The following is a 25,841-nucleotide window of genomic DNA, read 5'->3' as shown; positions in this document are numbered from 1 at the left end:
TGCCAATACTACATAACCTCTTACTTTGCCTAGTGCATTTCTTTTAGAAATACAAATACAGGGCAAATCAACCTTTTAACAAATTCTAAGTCAAAGAATACAAGCACATCAGAGTGAACCTTACTGACCGCCTAAATATTGTTCACTGCTGAGTCAAGCAATGCTCTGATTAGTTCCTTTATTCCACAACCTTTTGTTTTCTTTGGACTTGAAAATAACATCTTTTTGTTAAATTTTCTACCCAGAAAAAAAATATCATCCAAATGTTCCAACAGGGATGTTAAAGTTCTTTCGGTATTGCTGTTCACTTGCTCAGAAGTATTAGATAATCCACTATAAATGAATCAATTTTTTAAAGTGCTTAAGACATTTAAAAAAAAAAAAAATTCCACCCTAAGCCTTCAGTCTCCCAGGCAGTTCTCCTTCCAGTAGCGCATTCCGGTATCTCATCTAACCCTTTCCTCCGCCCCGGGGGGTGGTGTCCTTATCCACGCTTCACAGGTGATGAAGCTGAGGCTCACATGGGACCTAATGTCCAAGGATGAGCAGCGAGGGGATACTGGACAAGGGGAAGGGGGCACGGTTTCTCCGGACGGGGGCCAAGCGGTAGCAGGTTGCCCCTCCGCGGCGCGAGCCCGGCTCTAGGAGCCTCACGGCCCTGGACGACGTGGGGCACCCCGCACAGCACCACCGGTTGCCGTGAAGTCCGCTCTGTCTCACATCGACCCTCTGAGCCCATCGCTGTCATTCTCGGCAGCGCCCGTTTGGCCCCTGTCTCAAATTGGCCTCCCGGCTCCGCCACCTCCCGCCAGATCACGCCCCTTCCCAAGACCCCGCGCGTGACCACAGCCGGAGACTCCACACTTCCGCTTCCGGTGGCGCCCGGAGCGGAGCGCTGTTGAGATGGCGGCGGGCGGCAGCGATTCGCGGGCTGGCGACGTGGAGGAGGACGCTTCGCAGTTGATCTTCCCCAAAGGTGGGGCAGGGCTGCTCCGGGCTGCCCGACTCCCTCCGGCCGCAGCTTCGCGTGGTCGCCTCAGGCCTCGCGGTTCACCCTGCCTGCCCAGGGCTCGGCGTCGGGAGGGAGGGAGGCAGGGAGGAGGCCGGGGCGGGCACCTGCCGGGTGCCTTTGGAGGTATGGAGCCAGCCAGATCCACTCCTCAGCCCCGCACCTTCGGCGCTGAGCCCCGGGCAGCCCGGGCGGGAGAAGTAGGGGAGCTCCTCGCGGTCGTGATCGCTCCTAGCCTGGCCTGGCTCACCCCCGGCCTGCCCGGGAGGGTGGGGGCTTCGGACCGGTCTACGGGAGTGTACAGCAAGCCCAGCTCCACGCTGCCTTCTGGGCGGCGGCCTCATGCTGCCTGTGGTAACAGTGTGGAATGCTTCAGCGTCATGACAGGTAGAGCAGCCTTGTTATCAGGGAACGCCTTCCGGTTAGTGGAACGGATCTCACTTTAATTTGGAATGCCAAAATGAGCAGGAGCCTTAGGATTTTAAAAGATGACCTTACCATTTAAGAAGTATGTTTGGTTTAGTGCAGAAAGGGAGGCATCCCTACTTTGGCTTATTTTTCAGCAGTCTTAAAGGCGTTGACAGTAGCAATAAACTTTTTGTATTCTTATTAGTAACTCTTGTTTAGGTATCTTTTTGCATTGTGTTAAAATGTGTATCAAAACCAATTTGCTGTTTTCAGCTAGTCTGAAGTGTACAGTTCAGTAACATGAATCACATTCACTAGGCTGTGTAATTCTTACAGCTTTCGGTTTTCAAACTATCACCTCGGAGGAACCCAAAACCCCATTGTCCTCGAGTAGATTCCGACTCAGGGTGACCCTATAGGACGGAATAAAACTGTCCATAGGATGTTTAAGGAGCTGCTGGTGGATTCAAACTGCTGTCCTTTTGGTTAGCAGCCACGCTCTTAATCAGTGCACCACCAGGGCTCCCCAAACAAGCCCCAAAACCAAACCAAACCCATTGGCCACAATCAGTTGCGACCCTATAGGACAGAGAGGTTCCAAGGAGCACCTGGTGGATTCGAACTGCCTACCTTTTGGTTAGCAGCTATAACACTTAACCACTATTTTACCGGGGCTCCCCGAACAAACCCACTACCCTTTAAACAGTAACTCTCCATTCCCTCCTCCCCCATCTCCTGCTAACTACTGATAAACTTTTGTCTCTGTGCCTGTCCTGGTCTAAATATTTCATATAAGTGGGATCATACAGTATTCATCCTTTTGAGTCTGACTTACTTCACTTCACATTACCCAGTGTGTGTCAGAGTAGAGCTGTGTTCCACAGGGTTTTCAATGGCTAATTTTTCAGAAGTAAATCACCAAAGACTTTCTTTCTAGGGACCTCTGGGTGAACTTGAACCTCCAGCCTTTCAGTTAGCAGCCGAGTGTTAACTGCTTGTACCAGCTATTCATTTAATGTAATGTTTTCAGGGTTCATCCATACAGTCACATACATAAGAATGTAATCTCTTTGTGGCTGAATAATATTCCTTTGTATATATTTACCAAGTTTTGTTAATCCATTCATCTTTCCATCTTTTGGCAGTTGTGAATACTGCTGCAGTGAGCATTAGTGTACAAATATCTATTTGAGTCCCTGATTTCAAGTATTTGGGAATAACTGTATATTTAGGAGTAGAGTAGCTGGCTCATATGGTAGTTTAATATTTTGAGGAACCACCAAACTTTTTTACTGTCCCAGACCACTTATCATTCCCACAAGCAATAGATGAGCAATTTCTCCCGTCTTCACCGACACTAGTCATTTTCCATTTTTCTGATAATAAACCAAAAAAAACCAAACCAATTGCCATCAAGTCAATTCTGACTTATAGTCACCCTGTAGGACAGAGTAGAACTGCCCCATGGAGTTTCCAAGGAGTCGCTGGTGGATTTGAACTGCCAACCTTTTGATTAGCAGCTGCAACACTTAACCACTATGCCACGAGGATTTCCTTTTCTGATGATAGCCATCCTAATAGGAATGAAGCAATATCTCAGTGTGGTTTTTATTTTCATTTCCCTAATGACTAATCCCCCATGTGTCTATCAGTTTGTCATACTGTGGGGGCTTGCGTGTTGCTGTGATGCTGGAAGCTGTGCCACCGGTATTCAAATACCAGCAGGGTCACCCATGCCAAACAGGTTTCAGCTGAGTTTCCAGACTAAGACAGACTAGGAAGAACGACCTGGCAGTCTACTTCTGAAAAGAATTAGCCAGTAAAAACCTTATGAACAGCAGAGGAACACTGTCTGATATAGTGCCGGAAGATGAGCCGCCAGCTTGGAAGCACTCAAAACATGCCTGGGGAAGAGCTGCCTCCTCACAGTAGAGTCTTCTTTAATTACGTGGATGAAGTCAAGCTTTTGGGACTTCGTTTCATATGCATGTGAAAGCTGGACGATGAATAAGGAAGACCGAGGAAGAATTGACGTCTTTGAATTGTGGTGTTGGCGAAGAATATTGAATGTACCATGGACTGCCAAAAGAATGAACAGATCTGTCTTGGAGAAAGTACAACCAGAATGCTCCTTAGAGACAAGGATGGTGAGTCTATGTCTCACATACTTTGGACATATTATCAGGAGGAATCAGTCCCTGGAGAAGGACATCATGCTTGGTAAAGCAGAGGGTCAGCAAAAAACAGAAAGGCCCTCAACGAGGTGGATTGACACAGCAGTTGCAACAGTGGGCTCAAGCATACCAATGATTGTGAGGATGGCACAGGACTGGGCAGTGTTTCATTCTGTTGTACATAGGGTCGATATGAGTTGGAACTAACTCGACAGCAACAAATGACTAATGATGTTGAGCATCTTTTCATGTGCCTGTTGGCCATTCATCTGTATTCACTGGAGACATGTCTCTTTAAGCCCTTTGTCCATTTTTTCATTGGGTTGTTTTTCTTGTTGAGTTGTGTAAGTTCCTTATGTATTCTGAATATTTAACCCTTTACAGATATATATTTTCTCCCATTATGTAAGGCTGGCTCTTCACTTTCTTGATAAAGTCCGTTGATGCACAAAAGTTTTTAATTTTGATGAAGTTTATTTTGTCTTTTGTTGCTCATGTTTTCGGTGTCATATCCAAGAATCTGTCGTAAAAAAAAATCTAGGTCCTGAAGCATTACCCCTATGCTTTCTTCTAAGAGTTCTATGGTTTTAGTTCTTATATTTAGATCCTTGATCAATTTTGAGTTAATTTTTGTATACAGTGTGAGTTATGGGTCCACCTTCATTCTTTTGCATGTGGACATCCAGTTTCAGCATTTGTTGAAGAGACTGTTGTTTCCCCCATTAAATAGGTTTGGCACCCTTGTCAAAAATTAATTGCTCATAGATTGCATGCGTTTATTTGTTGATTCTCAATTTTATCCTATTGTTCTATTAGCTTTATAAAACCAAACCCATTTCCATCGAGTCGATTCCGACTTACAGCAACCCTGTAGGACAGAGTAGTACTGCCCCATAGAGCTTCCAAGGAGTGCCTGGCGGATTTGAACCGCTGACCTCTTGGTTAGCAGCTGTAGCACTTAACCACTACGCCATCAGGGTTTCCTATAGCTTTATAGTGCATCTTTAAATTGGGAAGTGTGAGTCTTTCAAATTTGTTCTTCTTTTTCAAGAATGTTTTGACTATTTGGGGCCCCTTGCAGTTCCATGAACTTGAGGATTGGCTTTTCCATGTCCACAAAGAAAGCTGTTGAGGTTTATAGAAAGATTGAATTGAATCTGTAGATTGCTATGGGTATGTGTTCTTTAAATTCTTTTAGCAGTGTTTTATAGTTTTCAGTGTGTAACTCTTCTGCCTCCCTGGTTAAGTTTATTCCTAGGTATTTTCTTCTTTTAGATGCTATCGTAAATGGAGTTGTTTTCTTTATTTCCTTTTCAGGTTGTTCATTGCTGGTTTATAGAAAGACAACTAGTTTTTGCTTTAAACATTGTACCCTACCACTTTGCTGAATTTGCTTATTAGCTCTAGTAGCTGTCTTTTGGATTCTTTGGAGTTTTCTCTACGTAGTATCATGTCATCTGTGAATAGAGATAGTTTTACTTATTTTCCGACTTGGATGCCTTTTATTTCTTTTTCTTGACTAATTGCTCTTGCTAGAACTTCCAGTACAGTGTCGAATAGTGATGGTGGAAGCGGGCATCCTTGTCTTAGTTCAGATCTTAGAGGGAAAGCTTTCAGTCTTCCACCATCGAATATGGTGTTAGCTCCTAGTTTTTCATAAAGGCCCTTTATTATACTGAGACATTTTCATTCAGTTCCTAGTTTGTTGAGTGTCAGTTGTCTTTTCTGCATCGCTTGAGATAATCATGTGGTCCTTGTCCTTTGTTCTATTTATGTGGTTTATTACATTGATACGTTGAACCAGAATAAATCCCACTTGGTTATGGTGTATAGTTTTCTTTTAATATGCTGTTTGATGTGATTAACTATTATGTTGTTGAGGATTTTTGCATCTATATATTTTCTTGTGGCATCCTTGTCTAGCTTTGGTATCAGGGAAATGCTGGTCTTATAGAATGAGTTAGGAAGCGTTTTCTCCTCTTGTATTTTTCGAAAGAGTTTGAGAAAGATCGATATCAATTCTTTACATGTTTGGTAGAATTTCCCAGTGAGGCCATCATCCTGGACTTTGTTGGGAGGTTTTTGATTACCAGTTCACTGTCTTCCCTTGTTATGGGTTTGCTTAGCCTTTTAATTTCCATTTTCTAAGGCTGTCTTCATGCTGCAGCCTCAGAGACTTGAGACTTACCAGGTAATTAGTTGTTTTTGTTTTTTGCCTCATGTCACTTTGTCACTTTTTGCTCGCAGTTGGGATTTCGTGAGTCATGCTAAGGAGCCCTGGTAGCACAATGGTTAAGTGCTTGGCTGCCAACCAAAAGGTTGGGGAGTTTGAACCCACCCTGGCTTCATAGGGGAAAAGACCTGGTGATCTGCTCCCATAAAGATTTGCAGACTAGGAAACCCTATGGTGCCGTTCTACTCTGTCCTGTAAGGGCTCTGAGTCAGAATCGAGTAAACAGCACACAGCAACAACAGTTCTGCGTGTAATACCTTTCCACTTACTGCTCTGAGCTGGTAGTTTCTTCACTTGTACTAACACCACCTCAGAGAGTTGAAGATGGAAAGAGACACATTTTAGTCCCAGACTAGGCACTCAGTTTGATATTTCCCGTATGATAATTTCTAGGCTAATGGACTGGAAAGAAAGGTGCTCTGAGGTTCTTCCTGGTCAAACTCTGCTGCTGTCAGGTTGGAAATTAAAAGTAGCTGCTGGTCAAAATATTCTATAACAACAACAACAAAAACCAAACCCATTGCCATCAAGTTGATTCCAACCATAACGACCCTATAGGACAGAGTAGAACTGCCTCATAGGGTTTCCAAGGAGCTGCTGGTAGATTCAAACTGCTGCTGTTTTGGTTAGCAGCCAAATGCTTAACCACTGGGCCACCAGGGCAGTAATTAAAACAACACAATTCTGGTGTGTTAATAGACGTATAGACCAATGGAATAGAATAGAGTCCGGAAATAAATTCATACATCTCCGGTCAGCTGATTTTCGACAGGAGTGCTCGGTCCGTTCAGTGGGGAAGGAAGTCTCTTCAACAAATGATGCTGAGAAAATTGGATTTTCACATGCAGAAAGATGAGTCAGGTCCCATGGCTCACACCATACACAAAAACCAATTCAAAATGGATCAAGGATGTAAATAGGAAATCTAAAACCGTACAATTCTTAGAAGAAAATGAAGAAGCAAGGTTGTAAGACCTAGTTTTTAACGATGGATTAAGTATGACAGCACAAGCAAGAAAAGACAAAATAGATAAATGGGACTTCATAAAATTAAATACTTAATCAAATGCTATATCCACAAAGTGAAGATATAACTACAGATTGGGAGAAGATTTTCGGAAACCGTGTATCTGATGTTACCAAAAAAAACCAAACCCAGTGCCGTCGAGTCACAGCGACCCTATAGGACAGAGTAGAACTGCCCCGTAGAGTTTCTAAGGAGCGCCTGGCGGATTTGAACTGCCGACCCTTGGGTTAGCAGCTGTAGCACTTAATCACTATGCCACCAGGGTTTCCATGTCTGATGTTAGGTGCCATCAAATCAATTTTGATACATAGCTACCCCATGTGATACAGTAGAGCTTCCCCATAGGGTTTCCTAGGCCGTAATCTTTATGGGAGCAGATCACCAGGTGTTTCTCCCATGGAGCTGCTGGGTGGGTTCGAACAACCAACTGTTGTACTACCAGCGTTCCTTAAATATGTGATAAAGGTGTAAGATCCATAAATATATTTTAAAAACTTCTTACAACAAAAAGTCAAACAACCCAATCAAAAAATGGGTGGAAGACTTGAACAGACATTTGACCAGAGAGGATATTCAGATGGCCAATAAACAAATGAAAAGATGCTCAATGTTATTTGGCCATTACCAAAAAAAACCCGTTGCCATTGAGTTGATTCCGACTTATAGCGACCCTAATGAACAGAATAGAGCTGCCCCATAGGATTTCCAAAGAGCGCCTGGTGGATTTGAACTAACAGCCTTTTGGTTAGCAGCCGTAGCTCTTAACCATAACGCTACTAGGATGGAGATGCAAATCAAAACTAAATGAGATATCGCCTCACCCCCTATTAGGGTGGCAGTGATCAAAACAACAGAAAATAACAGGTGTTGGCAAGGTTGTGGAGAAACTGGAACCCTTATCCATTCCTGGTGGGAACGTAAAATAGCGTAGCTATTGCGGAGAACACTTTGGCGGTTCTTCAAAACGTTGAGCATAGAACTACCATGTGACCCAGAAATCCCAACCCTAGATATATACACAGAAGAAGTGAAGGCAGGAACACAAGCAGAAACCTGTACAACAGTGTTTCACCATAGACAAAAGGTGGAAACTGAAATGTTCATCAACAGATAAATAAAAAAATATGTATATGCACACAATGGAGTATTATTCAGCCATAAAGAGAAAAGAAGTTCTGATGCATGCCACAACATAGATGAACCTAGAAAACATGCTGAGTGAAATAAGTGAGTTACAAAAGGACAAATACTGTATGATCTCACTTATATGAAATAAGCAAATACACAGAAACCAAAGATTATTGGTGGTTACCAGGGGTGGGGAAAGGGGGAGTTTTGCTTAGGGAGTAGTGAGTTTATGTTAATAATAGTGGAATATATTGGGAAAGGCCAGCAATAAAGGTTACACAACATGAAGAATGTAACCAGTATCTCTGAATTGTCGTTTTGGAAATTGTTGAATTGCTGAAGGATTTGTTTTGTATATTTTTGCCACAATAAAAAAGTAAAAAAAAAAGCTTTTGAGTGCTTATTATATTCAATAGCAATAAGTATTTTTCAAATAAAAGTAGTTTCTTATTTGACTGTGCATGTTATAAAAGTGAATCTTGTCAGCAAGGTGAGGCTGTTGCCTGGACTGTGACATCATCTGGTGGAGTTGTCAGTGATCGCCCTAACAGTAAGCACAACCTTATCACATGCAAATGCAAAATGCAAGGAGTTTGGCATTTCCGTCACTGTTGCTTCCCCTTCATCATCGCGCAGTGTTATAAACCTGAATAGGACATGGTCCCTGTGCTGGGGGCACTTCCTGACAAACGGGAACGGTAGATCCAAACCAGCTCTAACTCTTTGTGATAAGTACTAGGAATATATGTTCCTGTGAGATTGTAGGGAGAGAATGATTTTCCCAAAGGGATAATAGCATGTTTAACAGTGCTTTTCTGAAAATATAAGAAAAGGTTGCCACATATTATGTTACGGAGTCCTGGGCTTCTTTTTTTCAGACCTAATTTTTAAAGATTGCTTCTAGGCATTCCTGTTGGTCAAGAGGATTCTTTTAAATGAATATAAAGGGTAAGAGATTTGGGTAAAATGGTGAGTTGAATTGGGTTTAGTCGATAGGCTGCATTAGACTCTGAAATCCGGACGGTAGGGGCTTCCAGCCCTTTTTTCAGTGCCTGGCAGTCCATAATAGGTAGTGACCTGGTTTAATAGTAAATAATAGATTTGTGCAGGTACGAAAATAGAATTGGGGGTACATTATTCACATGTGTTTCCAGACAGTTGGCCTTCCCTAGCATGTGGTAACTCTTAAAATTGAGAGTATAATATTAGCATTATAGAAATACAAAGATTCATGTAAGCTGTAAATAAATAACTTCTGGTTATGCTCCATTGTGAGTTCAGTAACTAGACTAGAATTATATTGTTTTTTAATAGCATGTCCAGGTCAGGCTCCTTGATGTCAGAAGCTGTCTAGGCCAAACTACCCAAATTGTAGTAGTTAGTAGACGCCAGTGTACCTTGTGGTGTTCTAGTATGGATGGAAGCAGCAACGTGGAGTATAAGGCCTCTGAATTTCTGCAGAGGCAAAGACATAAAACGAAATTTAGAAGCAGACTTTTGAATGAATATTTATCTGACGTGCTTCTCCCAGAGTTTGAAACAGCTGAGACGCTTCTCAATTCCGAAGTTCATATGCTTCTAGAGCATCGAAAGCAGCAGAATGAGAGTGCAGAGGATGAACAAGAACTCTCAGAAGTCTTCATGAAAACTTTAAACTACACAGCCCGTTTCAGTCGTTTCAAAAACAGAGAGACCATTGCCAGTGTCCGCAGGTAAGTGCTAAAAGAAATTTATTAATCTGAAGTATTGGGCGTCTGAAGGAGCCCTGGTGGCACAGTGGTTAAATGCTCAACTGCTAACCGAAAGGTCAGTGGTTTGAACCCACCAGCCACTCCACAGGAGCAAGATGCGGCAGTCTGCGTCAGTACAGAGCACAGCCCTGGGAACCTGCGGGGCAGCTCTGCGCATCCTGTAGGGTGCCTGTGAGTTGGAATCAACTCAGTGGCAACAGGTTTGGTTTGATTTTTTTTATTGGGCATCTGGATGTAGAATGCTGTCCTCATCCTCCTCCCTCTCCCTTCCCTCACATGATCTGTGAGTTTAATGTATCTAAAATAATGCTTTTGTCAGAAAATTTTTAATTTCTTATAAGGAACTTCTGTTAGTAGGTTGGTGAGTATAGCTCTGCAAACTTTTTCCATGTAATCGCATGCATATACATGCAGCTTAAAAATATGTATATATATATATATAGCATTGTTTTATAGAGGATTTTTCATTCTTAAATAAAATGGGCTTATTTATTATTCATCTAAAACGTCTTAGAGATCTTTGTGCGTTAATGCATATAGGTCTGATTCTTGAGGACCATTCTTTCTGCATTTTGCTTTTACCTTTCAAACGGTGACTGACTTTGAGGACTTCTTTCTGTTGGGTTGGATGTACCTTGGGAAATGCAAAGATGTGTTGTGGCATGTAGGAGGCCGCAGAGAAACAGCTCTTCTTCCTAAATTATCAGTTTTACTTGATGGTAGGTAATGTAAAACATTTTAATATTAAAGCAAGCATACCAGCATATTATGAAGTAAAACAAAAATGTGCGTGAATTTTTAAATTAAATCATAAGACTTAAAAACTTGAAGTTCTAGAAAGCCATTTCAGCGTATGCTTTTAGGTCCCCTGGGTAGGACAGACATTCGTTTGTTTTACTTTGGTGAAAATATTTGAGCAGTGCTATCCTAGGGAAAAGGCAGATGGACAAAAAGACAACAATACGCAGATACTTTTTAGAGAGCTATTTATAATAACTAAAGATAAAAAAAAGCAAACTAAACATTAAGCAGTGATTAAATGAATTGTGGTAGATCCATTTGATATGGATTACTTTATCACCATTTAAAATTGTGGTAGAAAATGAAATTGAAAGATGTTCGCATCTGTTAAGTGTGGGGAGAATGAAGGTGATAAACTGGTGTAGGAATTACACTCTGCTTTTCAAATAGTGTGTATACATGAGGGAAAGATTGGAAGGGAATAGGTAGAGCTTCCATGAAAAATTAACAGACTATTGGACCTAAAAGATGACTTGCATAAGTGAAAGTGGAGGTAGGTATTCATGAGTAAGAGGTCTTAATATTATAAAAGTTATGTGTACATTTAATGCCATTCTAAACCTCCAAGGGATTTTTTAGGGTGAGAGCAAGTTTAATAAAATGATATTAAGCTTGTAAGAATTATCAGTACATTTTCAAAAAAGAATGACAGTAGTTAAAATAGTGTCACGTTGGCATCAGAATAGACAAATCATTTGAACAGACCTTTGAAGGTTCAGGAACAGACTCATATATAAATCTCCTCTCATATTTTATATTACTCCATTAATTGTTGGGGAAATATTTTGAAACTGAGTTTCTCATACCTTACAACAACATGAATTCCCAGTATTTACATGTAAACTATGATTCACAAAGTTGCTGGGTGATAACAAGAGTGAACATACATATTATCGTGGCTGTGGTATGGTCAGCAAGACTTCTGAGTGGGGGAAAATTGATAGACGATAGCTGAATGTAAGCTTCCGGGTGGTAGGAACGTCATCTACCACTGTTTTGATCTCGTTGTAGGCACTAAATAAATATTTGTTGAATAAATGAATTTGTACATACATCTTCCCTATATCAAAATAAATACCATATATAAAATGTAAGTATGAATCAACTCGAAAAGGGTTGATATCTTTATTATTAAAAGTTCTTAGAAATAAGAAAGATGACACTCAGTTTTTAAAAAATGGGCTTAGTCTATAAATGTTGAATGTACATAAGAACTTCAAATGGCAATTTTATTCATATGAAGTAATATTTATTCTCAAGAAAATTAAAAAAATGGTAATATACCTAAGTAGATTTAAAAGATTAAAAAGTAATAGTGGTGGCCCTGATATACTCCATAAACCTTGACCTGAAACTACCCCCTGAGGGCACCTTTTACATAAATAATAGATTGGCTCATAAAGAATATTAAAGAATCGTCTATATGAGACCAAATGGTCAACAGTTACTCTAAAGCAAAGATAAAAGAGTAAGGGGACAGAGAAACCAGGTTACTGGCAGTGAAACATTCAGAAGGGAATTAATGAGAATGTTAAAACATTGTGAAAAATGTAACCAATGTCTCTGAACAGTACGTGTAGTAATTGTTAAACAGGAATCTAACTTACTGTGTAAACTTTCAGTGAAGACACAAAATATTTTTAAAGAATGGTGGTGGGATATTTTGGAAGAGGATGTCTATAATGGCAGCACAACATAAAATGTAATCAATGTCATTGAGTTCTTCATATGGAAGTTGTTGTAAACACACTTGAATTCTTTGCTGCTTGGAATGTACATTGGTAAAGCCCTTGTAGGACACAACTTTGACACTGTCTCAAAAGCCTTCAAAAGGGGCATATCCTTTGATAATTCTACTTGCGGGAATTTATCTTTAAAAAATACAACTAACCAAGTGTACATAGAAGTATTTGGATGCATTTACAATGAGGTTCAAACAGTGTTACTTAAAAGTGTTCAATTAAAATATGCAAAAAATATGCATGCGCCTTAGCGAGTATGGTGAGACTTGATTTCACATACTTTGGACGTGTTTTCAGGTGGGACCAGTCCCTGGAGAAGGACATCATGCTTGGTAAAGTAGAGGGTCTTCGAAAAAGAGGAAGACCCTCAATGAGATGACTTGACACAGTGGCTGTAACAGTGAGCTCAAACATAACAATTATGAGGTTGGCTCAGGACCGGGCAGAGTTTCATTCTGTTGTACATAGGGTTGCTGTGAGTTGGAAAAGACTCGATGGTGCCTAACAACAACAACGTGTGTGTGTGTGTGTGTGTGTGTGTGTGTGTGTGTGTTTATAATATGCAGGTAGTCCCCAATTTAGGATGACTTTGTTGTGAGTTGGTTCTGACATATGTTGAATACCCTTTTTTTTTTTTTAGTTTTCATTATTATAGCCATTTATTATCAGTATCTTATAAATCCAGTCATTGTCTTTGGGGTTGGAAACATTACATATAAACTTACAGATATATTTTCATGATATGTAAAAAAAATACCCAAATCATAAAAATTTAGGCCAAGGATGAAAAAGAGTTGGACAACGTTGGCAGTAATAACTCCACTTGTGGGAGGGTCTAGATGATCTCTGGAAATGGGGATGGCGTTTCTAGTCAGAACATTGGCGATAGTTGTCTGTATAGTCGTTTTCTTTTCTTCTTCCTGTATTTTCCGGTAACATTTCAGTACTTCCTGAATCTGCCTATTAACTTTAGCAAAGCGATCAGCTTTTGGTCCATGTTTTCAAGCAACTGATTCCCTTTATTTAGTTTAGAAAACTATATGGCAGTGATTTGCACAGTAAATTGTAAAATTGAGCACCTGTGAGTGAATATCTGAGAATGATAAAATCAGCAAATTACACGCTGCAACATTGTACGTGGTACATATTACTGCTGATAAGATATATCCCCCAGAAAATAGGATGGTTGTAAGTGTGGTTCATCTTAACTTGAATGTGTCATAAATCGGGGACTACACGTGTATATATACGTGCATACATATGTACATATGTATATATATGTTAGTTGCCGCCAAGTCAGTTCCACCTTATGGTGATCTCCTGTGCAGAGTAGAACTGCTCCAGGTTTGCAAGGCAGATCTTTCAGAAGCAGGTCACCAGGCTATCTTCCAAGATGCCTCTGAATGGGTTTGAACCACCAACCTTTCTGCTAACAGTTGAGTGCTTAACTGTGCTATCCGGGGACTGGCTGTCTCCCTCTTTGTCTCTTTCCCTATGTGTGTGTAAGTAAGTAAAAAGGGCAGAAAAGTCTCTATAAACTTTTTTTTTAATTGAGCTTTAAGTGAAAGTTTACAAATCAAGTCAGTCTCTCATACAAAAACTTTTATACTCCTTGCTACACACTCCCAATTGCTCTCCGCCTAATGAGACAGCCCACTCCCTCCCTCGACTCTCTTTTCGTGTCTCTTTCACCAGTTTCTAACCCACTCTACCCTCTCATCTCCCCTCCAGGCAGGAGATGCCAACATAGTCTCAAGTGTCCACCTGATCCAAGAAGCTCACTCCTCACTAGCATCCCTCTCCAACCCATTGTCCAGCCCAATCCATGTCTGAAGAGTTGGCTTCAGGAATGGTTCCTGTCCTGGGCCAACAGAAGGTCTGGGGGCCGTGACCACCGGGGTCCTTCTAGCCTCAGTCAGACCATTAAGTCTGGTCTTTTCATGAGAATTTGGGGTCTGCATCCTACTGCTCTCCTGCTCCCTTAGGGGTTCTCTGTTGTGTTCCCTGTCAGAGCAGTCATCGGTTGTAGCCAGGCACCATCTAGTTCTTCTGGTCTCAGGCTGATGTAGTCTCTGGTTCATGTGGCCCTTTCTGTCTCAGGCTCGTGATTACCTTGTGTCCTTGGTGTTCTTAATTCTCCTTTGATCCAGGTGAGTTGAGACCAATTGATGCATCTTAGATAGCCGCTTGCTAGCGTTCCATGAACTTTTAACACTGTTTATTTCTAGATAGTAGAATTTCAGATGATTTTTCAGCTTTGTGGCATTTTTTGTGTGTGTGTTTGGAAATAAGCATGTGTTCATTTTACTGTGAATTCCATCACATACACACTACATTATGAACCTCTTCCCATGTCACTAAGTGTACAGTATTTTCTTTATGAAATGAAAATCCCTTTATTAAATGATAAAAAGTTACAAATGTGTGAGTATATATTCAGAAACAGAAAAAATGTTTGGAATGGTGTACTAAAATGATAACATTGTGTCTAGGTGGTGTTATGGGTGGCTTTTAATTTTCTGTCATTATAAAGTTGTAACACTGATTAATGACGAATTTGTTTATAATAGAGTGATGAGCACAGTAAACATTTTGTTTCCTAATGAATAATTGGGATAATTGAAGGTCCTCTCTGAAACCAGTTTTTTTTTTTTTTTTACTTTTTTTTTTTATTTGTGCTTTAGGTGAAAGTTTACAGCTCTACTTAATTTCTCATACAAGAATTTATACACATACTGTTATCTGACAGTAGTTGCAGTCTCTGTAATGAGACAGCATGCTTCTCCTTTCCACATAGTATTTCCCATGTCCGTCCAACCACCTCCTGTCCATTCCTGCCTTCTCACCCTGCGTCTGGACAGGAGCTACCCATTTAGTCCCGTGTATCTGCTTGAACTAAGAAGCACACTCTTCACAAGCACTATTTTATGTTTTAGAGTCCAGTCTAATCTTTGTCTGAAGAGTTGGCTTCGGGAATAGTTTTACTTCTGGGTTTACAGAGTGTCTGGGGGCCAAGTCTTTGAGGGTTCCTACAGTCTCAGTCAGACTGTTAAGTCTGGTCTTTTTTATGTGAATTTGAGTTCTGTACCTCACTTTTCTCCTGCTCTGTCAGGGACTCTGTTGTGTTCCCTGTCAGGGCGGTCATTGGTGATAGCTGGGCACCATCTAGTTCTTTTGGTCTCAGGCTGATGGAGTCTCTGGTTTACGTGGTCCTTTTGTCTCTTGGGCTGATATTTTCCTTGTGTTTTTGTTGTTCTTCATTCTCCTTTGCTTCAGGTGGGTTGGGACCAATTGATGCATCTTAGATGGCCACTTGATAGCTTTTAAGACCTCAGACACCATTCATAAAAGTGGGATGCAGAACATTTTCTTAATAAACTTTGTTATGCCAGTTGACCTAGATGTCCCCTGAAACCATCACCTCCAGACCCCCGCCCCTGCTACTCTGACTGAAACTAAATTTATCATAGATAAGCTTCATTTTAAGAGCTTGTTGTTAGTTGCCACTGAGCTAGATGCATGAAAATCCAAGATATATTTTAACAGTGTTCTTTTATGTAGTTTGAACATTTTTAGTACATTTAAAATAAGATGCTGTTTACACATATATTTGTACAAAGTAGGGTATGCTTGTATTTATTTAATCTTACGTAATTTTAAGTAACATTTTGTCTAAGTCAAAATTGGTAACAAAGGAAGCAAGAGAGCATGGTAACGAAGAGCAGGGAGCAACAATATCAAATCCGGGGCCAAAGATTTTTGTATACTCCCTGAGGTATAGCGGTTTTTCAAAGGTCGTGGTAGCAGGGACTGGTCCGCCCTGGGGTGCACTCTTCACTTTCATTGTCGCTATCTGACTTCCCCAGAACTTCCTGTTCTTCAGGAGTTGGAACAGGAAGTGATTTGAAAGCAAAATTTTGCAGCCATACCTAGCTGTATTGGAAAGATTGTGATACCCTACTTCTTTTTTTTGCTGGGTATGTTTGTTTCCCCTTTTCCTGTTGATCATTCTTTGATTTTTTTGTTTTAATTTTCTTCCCTACAATCAGCTTGTTACTCCAGAAGAAGCTTCACAAGTTTGAGTTGGCCTGTTTGGCCAATCTTTGCCCAGAGACTGCTGAGGAGTCTAAGGCTCTGATCCCAAGGTTAGTAGTGGATGTGATAAGTATTATGAATTTTGGATAAATTCCTGTAGGTAAAGTTAATCTGTCTAAAAGTGTGTGTGCATTTAAAACTTAGGTAGATAATGTCAATATTGAATGAGAATGTCTTTTTTGATAATGTATGAAATGATGGTTTTATACCATAAGTATTAGCAAGAAGGTAGAACAGCTGGAACTTTAATACACTGATGGTAAGAGTGTAAATTATAAATTAGTACTGTCACTTTGGAGAGCAATTTGGCAAAACCTAGTAAAGTTAAAGATGAATATATCCTATGACCCCCAAATCCTTTCCTGTGTACATGCCCTAAAGCACCTCCCTCCGGTTCACAAGAAGACATGTTCCAGTGTTCACTGCAGCATTGTTAGTAATAGCGGAAATTGGAAAACAGTTTCTCGGTGAACAATAGATAAAATGTCATAGAATGTGAATGATACAGCAGGGAGAAAATTAATGGATTAGAATAAAATGGAATAGTATGAACAAATGCTAGAGGAATTTTAAGAGAAAAAATTGCAGGTGGATACATACAGACTGATGCTATTTCTCATAACGTTTAAAACCAATGCTATATCTTGCTTGTGGATATATATATATATAGTTAGGTATAAAAATATGTATAAGACTGATAAATACCAACTCTGGGAAAGGGAAAGGGACCATACTAAGGGCCATCAGTTGTTTCTCTCAGGTTTTATTAAAGAAATCAAGCTCAAATAGGGCTAATTGTTAAGGTTCGACTCGACGACAGTGGGTGAGTTTATTAAGGTTAACTTATTTACTGTGCCTTTCATATGTTTGTGATATTTCCTACTGTTTTTAAAAGGAAAAGTGTAGTTGAATGGTAAGGATGTCAGTGTTTAGGCATAAATGGAAAGGTGGGCACGTGGTGCTCACAGGTGAGCATACACTGAAGACTGTGAGAGACTTGTCATTTGCTAAATCACCAATTTGTTTTGGTTTTCTTCTCCTAGCCTGGAGGGGAGGTTTGAAGATGAGGAACTGCAGCAGATTCTTGATGACATCCAGACAAAGCGCAGCTTCCAGTATTAATACCGAAACATCCCGGTGGGACCACACCCCTGGTACAGCACCACCTTCCCAGGGTGTGGGCTGACGTGCACAGAGATTCTACTCAGAAAACAGCTGGGCTTGCTTTGGGATGCGGCTTGGTTTTTGTTTAGGTTGCCGTTTCAAACTTGACTGTTAAACCACGGTAAGCGTGTCATCTTCAGGGGCCTTGCAGTGGCTTCCTCAGCTTGCTAGATCTTCTCCAACCTCTGGGAAGGGTTAGGTAGGGTGATCCGCATATAGGCCATGCTGTTGACTACCTCATCCTGTGGTATTTGGCCCCTGTGTTATTTTTTATCCTTAGTAATTCGTGTTTTAATTTCAGTGTGTTTATAGTTTTTGAAATGAGAACATGACAAGAAGCTCACGATGAAAAACAGTTAAAACCAAGGTTAATTGTGCTGAGTGTTGTGGGCCTTCAGGTAGGCAGGTAACTTCGTCTTTTTGGAATGTGGTTTTGGAGTCGTCAAGACCTCACTTTGTCACCCCAAATGAAGATTTTTTCCTTCATAGATCAGACTTGAGGGTCTGAACACTTTGGAGCCTCCTCCTGTGGGACATACCTTCCACATCTTTGGGCTTGGTCGTTAGCAACAGGCAGTCTACAATGGGTGGGACTTGGAGGGAAAGAATCCGCTGCTTCCAGAGCCATTGCAGTGAAGACAATTGATGTAAGGCTAATTGGGAGAAACAGTTTAAAATCTGTACATTGTAGCTTTGATTTCTCTGAAGGGAGGTATATCTGTTTTCTTCACAGTGTGGGGGTTTTTCTTGGGGGCACTTGCTGTATTCACGATCTGAAGAAAAGACTGGAGAAAGAACCAAGTTGACTTCAAAGGTCAAGATTGTTTCATGTCACCTGTTGGTTAAGTCAAAAATAAACTTATTTTCATAATCTCTTGTAGTTTTTTTTTTTAATTGTACTTTAGATGAAGGTGTATAGAACAAACTAATTTCTCATCAAGCAGTTAGTACACACGTTGACATTGGTTAACAACCCCACAATACGTCAAAACTCTCCCTTTTCAACCCCAGGTTCCCTATTACCAGCAGCTCTTGCAGTTTTTGAAATAACATGGTTTTTAAGTAACCAACTGTTTTTTTTTAATAGCTCATTCTTTTTTTCTATTCTCTGGCTTTATCATAATTTATTTAATCAATTACAAACAGTGCTATAGTGATTATGCACATGTAAGGATATACGTATATGTTAAATTCCTGAGTCCAAGGGTACGGCATTTAAAATTTTGATAGAAATTATAAATTATCCTTTCATGTTAAACTCCAAATAACAATGTACATGAGTACCTGCTTTCTCATACAAATATTACCTATTTTTTTTAATATTTGCTTATCTAGTAGATGAAAAATGGTTCTCTCATTTTAATTTGCAATTCATTTATTATAAATGTCCTTGAGCTTTTTTTTTTTTAAATATATTTAAAAGTCATTGTTAAAAGACCTGTTGTATTTAATTTCCTAGAGCTGCTATAACAAATTACCACAAACTGTGCGGCTTCTGGCTGCTACGAGTCCGAATTCAGGGTGTTTGTTGACCCATGCTAACTCTGAAGACTCTATGGGAAGACCCTTTCTTGTCTGTCCCAGTTTCTGGTAACCCCAGGCATTCCTTGGCTTGTAGCATAACTCCTTTATTGGCCTTTGTCTTCACAGTTTGCTGTCTTCCCTGTGTCTCTTTGTGTCTCATTATAAGGGCACCAGTCGTTTGGATTAGGGCCCATCCTACTCCAGTATGACCTGATGTTAGCTAATTACATCTGCAAAGACCCTATTTCCAAATACGGTCACCTTTCATAGGTACTGGGGATTAGAACTTCGACATATCTTTTTGGGAGACACAATTCAACACCTACCCCCTGTATTTTTTTTTTTTATAATTTTATTTTTGTCGTTGAGAATATACACAGCAGAGCATACACGAATCCAGCAATTTCTACATGTACGATTTAGTGACATTGATTACAGTCTTCAGTTGGGCAGCAATCCTCTCTTCTTTTCCATGTTGTTTCTCCCCCATTAACATAAACTTACTGAGCCCTAAGTGTCCTATCTCATCTTTCAGGTTACTGTTGTCAATTTGATCCCATATAGATGTTAAAGGAGCATAATGCTCCTTTAAAAAGTATTGTTTGGTTTTCGTGAAGTTCATAGAAGAAAAAATGGGATCAGTGCTAGAGGTCCTAATACACAGCATTAACAGGATACAAACCACAACCAACAACACACAAGCTCCCAAGGATAAGCTGGATAACTGGGATCATCTAAAAATGAAACACGCTCATCAAAAGACTTCACCAAAAGAGTAAAAAGAGAACCTACAGACTGGGGAAAAATTTCTGGCTGTTACAAATCAGACAAAGGTCTAATCTCTAAAATCTACAAGAGAACCCAACACCTCTACAACAAAAAGACGAATAATCTGATTTAAAAATGGGCAAAGGAAATGAACAGACACTTGACCAAAGAAGACATTCAAGCGGCCATCAGACACATGAGGAAATGCTCAAGATCTCTAGCCATTAAAGAAATGCAAATCAAAACCACAGTGAGATGCCATCTCACCCTGGCATTACTGGCACGAATCAATAAAACAGAAAATAAATGTTGGAGAGGCTGCAGGAAGATCAGAACTCCTAGGGAGTGCTGGTAAGAATGCAAAATGATACAACAACTTTGGAAAACAATATGGTGCTTCCTTAGAAAGCTAGAAATAGAAATACCATATGATCCAGCAATCCTGCTCCTAGGAATATATCCTATAGACATAAGAGTTGTCACATGAATGGACATATGCACACCCATGTTCATTGCAGCTTTGTTTCGATAGCAAAAAGGTAGAAACAACCAAGATGCCCATCAACAGATGAATGGATAAACTGTGGTACATATGCACAATGGAGTATTTACACAACAATAAAGAACAACGAATCTGTGAAGCATGTCATAACATGGATGAATCTGGAGGGCATGATGCTGAGTGAAATAAGTCAATCACAAAAGGACAAATATTGTATGAGACCACTACTGTAAAAACTCATGATAAGGTTTACATACAAAAACAATCTTTGGTGGTTACCAGGGAGGGGAGGGGTGGGGCTGGAAAAACACTTAATAGACAATAAGTAGAAACTTTGGTGAAGGGTAAGACAGTACACAATACTGGGGAAGCCAGCACAGCCTGTACGAGGCAAGGTCATGGTAGCTCCACAGACACATCCAAACTCCCTGAGGGACCAAATTGCTGGGCTGAGGGCTGTGGGCTGTGGGGACCATGATCTCGGGGAACATCAAGCTCAATTGGCATAACAGAGTTTATAAAGAAAATGTTCTACATTCTACTTTGGTGAGTAGCATCTGGGGTCTTAAAAGCCTGTTGGCAGCCATCTAGGATACTACACTGGTCTCACCCCTTCAGGAGCAAGGAAGAATGAAGAAAACTAAAGACACAAGGGAAAGATTAGTCCAAAGGACTAATGGACCACATCTACCATGGCCTCCGCCACACTTGAGTCCAGTACAACCAGATGGTGCCCAGCTGCCACCACTGACTGCTCTGACAGGGATCATAATGGAGGGTCTTGGACAGAGCTGGGGAAAATGTAGAACAAAACTCTAACTCAAAGACCAGACTTGCTGGCCTGACGGAGACCGGAGAAACCCTGAGAGTGTGGCCCCTGGACGCCCTTTCAGCTCAGTAATGAGGTCACTCCTGAGGTTCACTCTTCAGCCAAAGATTGAACAGGCCCATGGAACAAAACAAGACTAAAGGGGCACACCAGCCCTGGGGCAAGGACGGGAACGTAGGAGGGAACAGGAAAGCTGGTTATAGGGAACCCAGGGTGGTGAAGGGAGAGTGTTGACATGTCATGGGGTTGTTAACAAATGTCATAGAAAAATGTGTGTACTGTTTGATGAGAAAGTAGTTCTCTAAAGCTTCATCTAAAGTACAATAAAAAAAAAAAAGTATTGTTTGTTTTAAGAAGACTTCAGGGGATCTTTTTGGTTTAAGGTTTAAAATGTTAAGAATATCTCAGGACAGTAGTTTCAAGGATTCATCCAGCCTCCATGGCTCCAAAAAATCTGAATTCCATGAGAATTTGAAATTATGATCTGCATTTCCCTGCTTTTGATCAGGCTTCTTCTATAGAATCTTTGATCAAAATGCTCAGTAATGATAGCTGGACACCAGCCAGTTCTGGTCTCATGGCAAAGGAGGCAGTTGTTCATGGAGGCAGTTAGCTGCATATTCCATTTCTTTCTCCTGTTCCTGACTCTGCTTCATCTGTTGCTTCAGGCAAGGTGAGACCAATCGTAACTTGGATGTCCACATGCAAGCTTTTAAGACCCCCAGGTACTATGCAAGGAACTAGGAGATCAAACAGAAGCACTAAACATGTTATTAGGTCAGTTAATTGGGGTGTCTCATGAAACCATGACTCTAAACCTCCAAACCAAAGATCTAAATCCCATGAGCCTTAGCAGCTACTTTTTTTTTAAGTCACTGTAAATATGTCTATCACACAACTTCTGAAAATTCACCTTTTTACAGTTGTACAGCTTATTGACACCAATTACATTAATCGGCTGTGCAACTCTACCCTTCATCAATGTGATTTTTCCATCACCATAAACAGAAACCAACATTCTTGATCAATGTTTGGAAGAAATTATCTATCTTATCCTTGGACAACTTCACTTCTTTGAGTCTTAGTGTTCTCAATTGTAAAATGTGGGTAATAATAGTATGTACCCCATGAATTTTTTTAGATTTCATGAGAAAATTACTATGAAGACCCTGGTGGTGTCTGACACACAGTATACTATCAGTAAATGCTAGCTAGTATCTCATATGAACATGAAAGTATACAAAATAAGTTAGCTTGCTTCTGTAGAAATTAGTGAAAGGATTTTAGCATGCCAACTGACACTGGTATCAGACTATGAAAACAAACCAAATTGCTTGCTCCTTAAGTCTCCAGAATTATTAGGAGAGGTGGTTTTGTGTGCAGGCTGGTACCCCTGGGGAAGTAGAAGAACACAGGCTTTCAGCACAGACCACAGTTAAAAGCCAGCTTGTGTGCTGGTGGCATGGGAGGAGCACAGTGCCACCTGTCTGTATCCCCTAAAGCCTGTAGAGTGCCTCGTGTACAGTTAGGCAGTAATAAAAATACATGGTAACAATTAGTAGGACTGGAGCCCTGGTGGCACTGTGGTTAAGAACTCAGCTGCTAAGCAAAAGGTCAGCAGTTTGAATCCACCAGCCGCTCCTTGGAAAACCTATGGGTCCTATAGGATCGCTATGAGTTGGAATTGACTTGATGGCAACGGGCTATGGCTCTTAGTATGAGTAAAAGCAGATTTAAAGAGAAAAAGCTCATACTAGGGAATTATTTGCAAAAGCAGCTTCATGCCATATTACAAGTTCTAAGCCTGGCCGGCACATTCTGCTGAATCGTCATTGTGCTCTGCAGAACCCTTAGTCACCTGTGAACACTGTTTGCAGAAGCAGAAAAGAGTTTGCGGACACACTGAGAGCAAAAGGTGTGTTGGCAAACCTTCACCAGAAAACTACAAGAGCCTTTTCTAAAAATTCTACTCTGGTTTTATTAAAATTTGTTAGATTTGAGGCTTGAAAAATAGCATTAGTAGGTGAGACCTCAGTACAAGCTATTTTTAGTGATGCTACTAATGTTTTGGGTTTTTTAAATAATTTGTTTTCGTTGTTGAGAAAATACACAGCAGAATATAAACCAGCAATTTCTACACGTACAATTTAATGACATCAATTGCATTCTTCGAGTTGTACAACCATTATCGCTAACCTTTTCTGAGTTGTTCCTCCCCCATTAAGATAAACTCACTGCCCCCCAAGTTTCCTATCCAATCTTTTGAGTTACTGTTGTCACTTTGACCCCATAAAGATAGATCTTAAAGGAACATAATGCTGAAGGCAGACATTCTTTACTAGTAAAGCTCAACTGTTGTTTGGTTTATTTTTATTATGAAAAAATTTAAACATACAGAACATTTGGAAGACTACCACTTTGATCACCTATGTGTTCACCTATGTTTAACAAAATAGTTGTCCTATTTGTTTCATGTGTATTGTATATCTTGCTAGGAATCATTTGAAAGCACACATGATACTTCATCTGAAATACTTAAGCATGCATTTTTAAAAATAAAGGCACTCTTCTGTATAATTAGTGCTGTATTTAATATCCAGTTCATATTCAAAATTCCGAGGCTGTTCCAAAAATGATTATAATTCTTGAAACAGAATCCACAAAGATTTCACACCTTGCATGTTGTAGTTTTTTCAGGGGCTAAATGAATGATACGAGGTTTTCAGAAAATTGGTTTGTCAGAGTACTAGTTCTATGCAAAGTTCATAAATGTTTTAAGAAGGATTCTTTGGTCAGATTTATGTTTAGGAAAGGCTATATTAGATACAACTAAGCAGGAATTCTTATGGTCTCTCTTACGCTAATGTACATTTTGGATCTAGGAGGGATATAGAATGCAGAGTCCAAATCTTGTTTGGCTTTGGAATATCTCAGAACTAGCAGGAAAAAAAGGTTTGCATTACAGAAATTCATACCAATAAGTGGTGAATGGGAGCTGTGGTGGCACAGTGGTTAAGAACTCGGCCACTAACCAAAAGGTTGGCAGTTCGAATCCACCAGCTGCTCCTTGGAAGCCCTATGGGGCAGTTATACTCTGTCTTATAGGGTTGCTGTGAGTTGAACTCTTGACAGCAATAGGTTTTATTAAAGTGCTGAATGGGAGCAGGAAATACTAAACATAATTTTTCCTACCTTGTGTTGAAAAGCAGAAATTTGCCCTCCCACTCTTTGAAGAGAATCTTTGCCAAATGTAGGTTGCAAGTAAGACAAAACCTGACTTGTGGGCTTAAACTCCAATGGGAATTTATTAGCTCCTGTAACAACAATTGCAGAAGTTGGGTGGGCCTCCGGTGTGGTTGAATCAGGGCTTTGGTGCTCTAACTCAGAATTTTTTTTTACTACCCTCTGTATTGTTAGCTTTGTACTCTGACTAGATACCCTTGCCTTAGATTGGCTGTACCAGTTCCAAGAATCACACCATTCAGAAGAGGGCTTCTCTTACTCCAGCTATCAACATCCTAGACTTCACCCTGCACCAGCTTGGACAATTCATGAACCAACAATGGCCTGGGAGTGCCATGCTCTGCATCACCCTATCTGGGTTGATTGTGCATGGCTCAGCAGGTGTTTTACATGAGCAAGGTATGTGTTTCCACATACGTAGGTTTCTTTTGGTTTACTGCAATAGTGTCTTGTAGTTTTCTTTATATAGGTCTTTTACATCTCTGGTTAGATTTATTCCTAAGTATTTTATTTTCTTGGGGGCTATTGTAAATGGTATTGATTTGCTGATTTCCTCTTTGAAGTTCTCTTTGTAGAGAAATACAACTGATTTTTGTAAGTTTATCTTGTATCCTGATACTTTGCTGAAATCTTCTATTAGTTCCAGTGGTTTTCTTGTGGATTGTTTGGAGTTTTCTGTATATTATATCATATCATCTGCAAATAGGAATATGTTTACTTCTTCCTTACCAATTTGGATGCCTTTATTTCTTTTTCTAGCCTAATCTCTCTGGCTAGGACCTCCAGAACAGTGTTGAATAAGAGTGGTGATAAGGATAAAGAGAGAATTTCTGGAGTGGCTACAGATAAACAAAAAGTCACCTACAAAGGAGTGTCCATAAGACTAACTCAGCAGAAACCATGCAGGCAAGAAGGCAATGGGATGACATATATAAAGCCTTAAAGGAAAAAAATTGCTGGCCAAGAATTATGTATCCAACAAAACTGTCTCTCAAATATGAAGGCGAAATTAGGGTATTTTCAGATAAACAGAAGTTAAGGGAATTTTTTAAAAAACAAACCAAAATTGAAAGATATACTAAAGGGAGTTCTCTGGCTAGAGAATTAATAATATCAGATAACAACCCAAGACTAGAACACAGGACAGAATAACCAGATATCAACCCAGATAGGGAAGTCAAAAAATAAGTCAAAACTAAAACACTGAAAATAGAGAAACAGAGATGTCAATAAGTAAAAGATGACAGCATTGAGACAAAAAAAAGAAGGACTAAATAAGGTAGTCATAGAACTTTCATACAGAGAGGAAGTTAAGGCAATATAAAGAAATAAAAAATTGCTTTAAACTTAGAAAAGTAGAGGTACGTTTTAAGGTAACCACAAAGGAAACTAACAAACCTACATATCAAAATAAAAAAGAAAAACATAAAGACTTAGCAAATA

At 40.1% G+C, this 25,841-nt stretch overlaps 1 protein-coding gene across 2 annotated transcripts; it reads left to right on the top strand.

Annotated features, from left to right (window-relative positions):
* Positions 1-880: 880 nt before the first annotated feature.
* On the top strand, positions 881-18,405 carry POLR2D (RNA polymerase II subunit D). Of its 2 annotated transcripts, XM_049889117.1 has the most exons (5): positions 881-976; positions 9,511-9,691; positions 16,323-16,418; positions 17,412-17,522; positions 18,266-18,405. In XM_049889117.1, the coding sequence occupies exons 1-4, from the start codon at positions 904-906 to the stop codon at positions 17,488-17,490; spliced, it is 429 nt and encodes a 142-aa protein (XP_049745074.1). In that variant the 5' UTR covers positions 881-903; the 3' UTR covers positions 17,491-17,522; positions 18,266-18,405. The 2 variants fall into 2 exon arrangements, with proteins under 2 accessions (XP_049745074.1, XP_049745073.1); XM_049889116.1 differs by having other exon boundaries at positions 17,412-18,405.
* Positions 18,406-25,841: the final 7,436 nt, after the last annotated feature.

This window comes from Elephas maximus, chromosome 6 (assembly GCF_024166365.1).
Source record: "Elephas maximus indicus isolate mEleMax1 chromosome 6, mEleMax1 primary haplotype, whole genome shotgun sequence".
NCBI classification, from domain to species: domain Eukaryota; kingdom Metazoa; phylum Chordata; class Mammalia; order Proboscidea; family Elephantidae; genus Elephas; species Elephas maximus.
Note: the sequence above shows the minus strand (reverse complement) of the source record. Positions and strands in the feature narration are given on the sequence as shown.

Coding starts and splice junctions, on each gene's coding strand:
- POLR2D (XM_049889117.1), top strand. CDS start 904: ATGGCGGCGGGCGGCAGCGATTCGCGGGCTGGCGACGTGGAGGAGGAC. Junction 977..9,510: donor GCAGTTGATCTTCCCCAAAG/GTGGGGCAGGGC, acceptor TGCTTCTCCCAG/AGTTTGAAACAGCTGAGACG. Junction 9,692..16,322: donor ACCATTGCCAGTGTCCGCAG/GTAAGTGCTAAA, acceptor CCCTACAATCAG/CTTGTTACTCCAGAAGAAGC.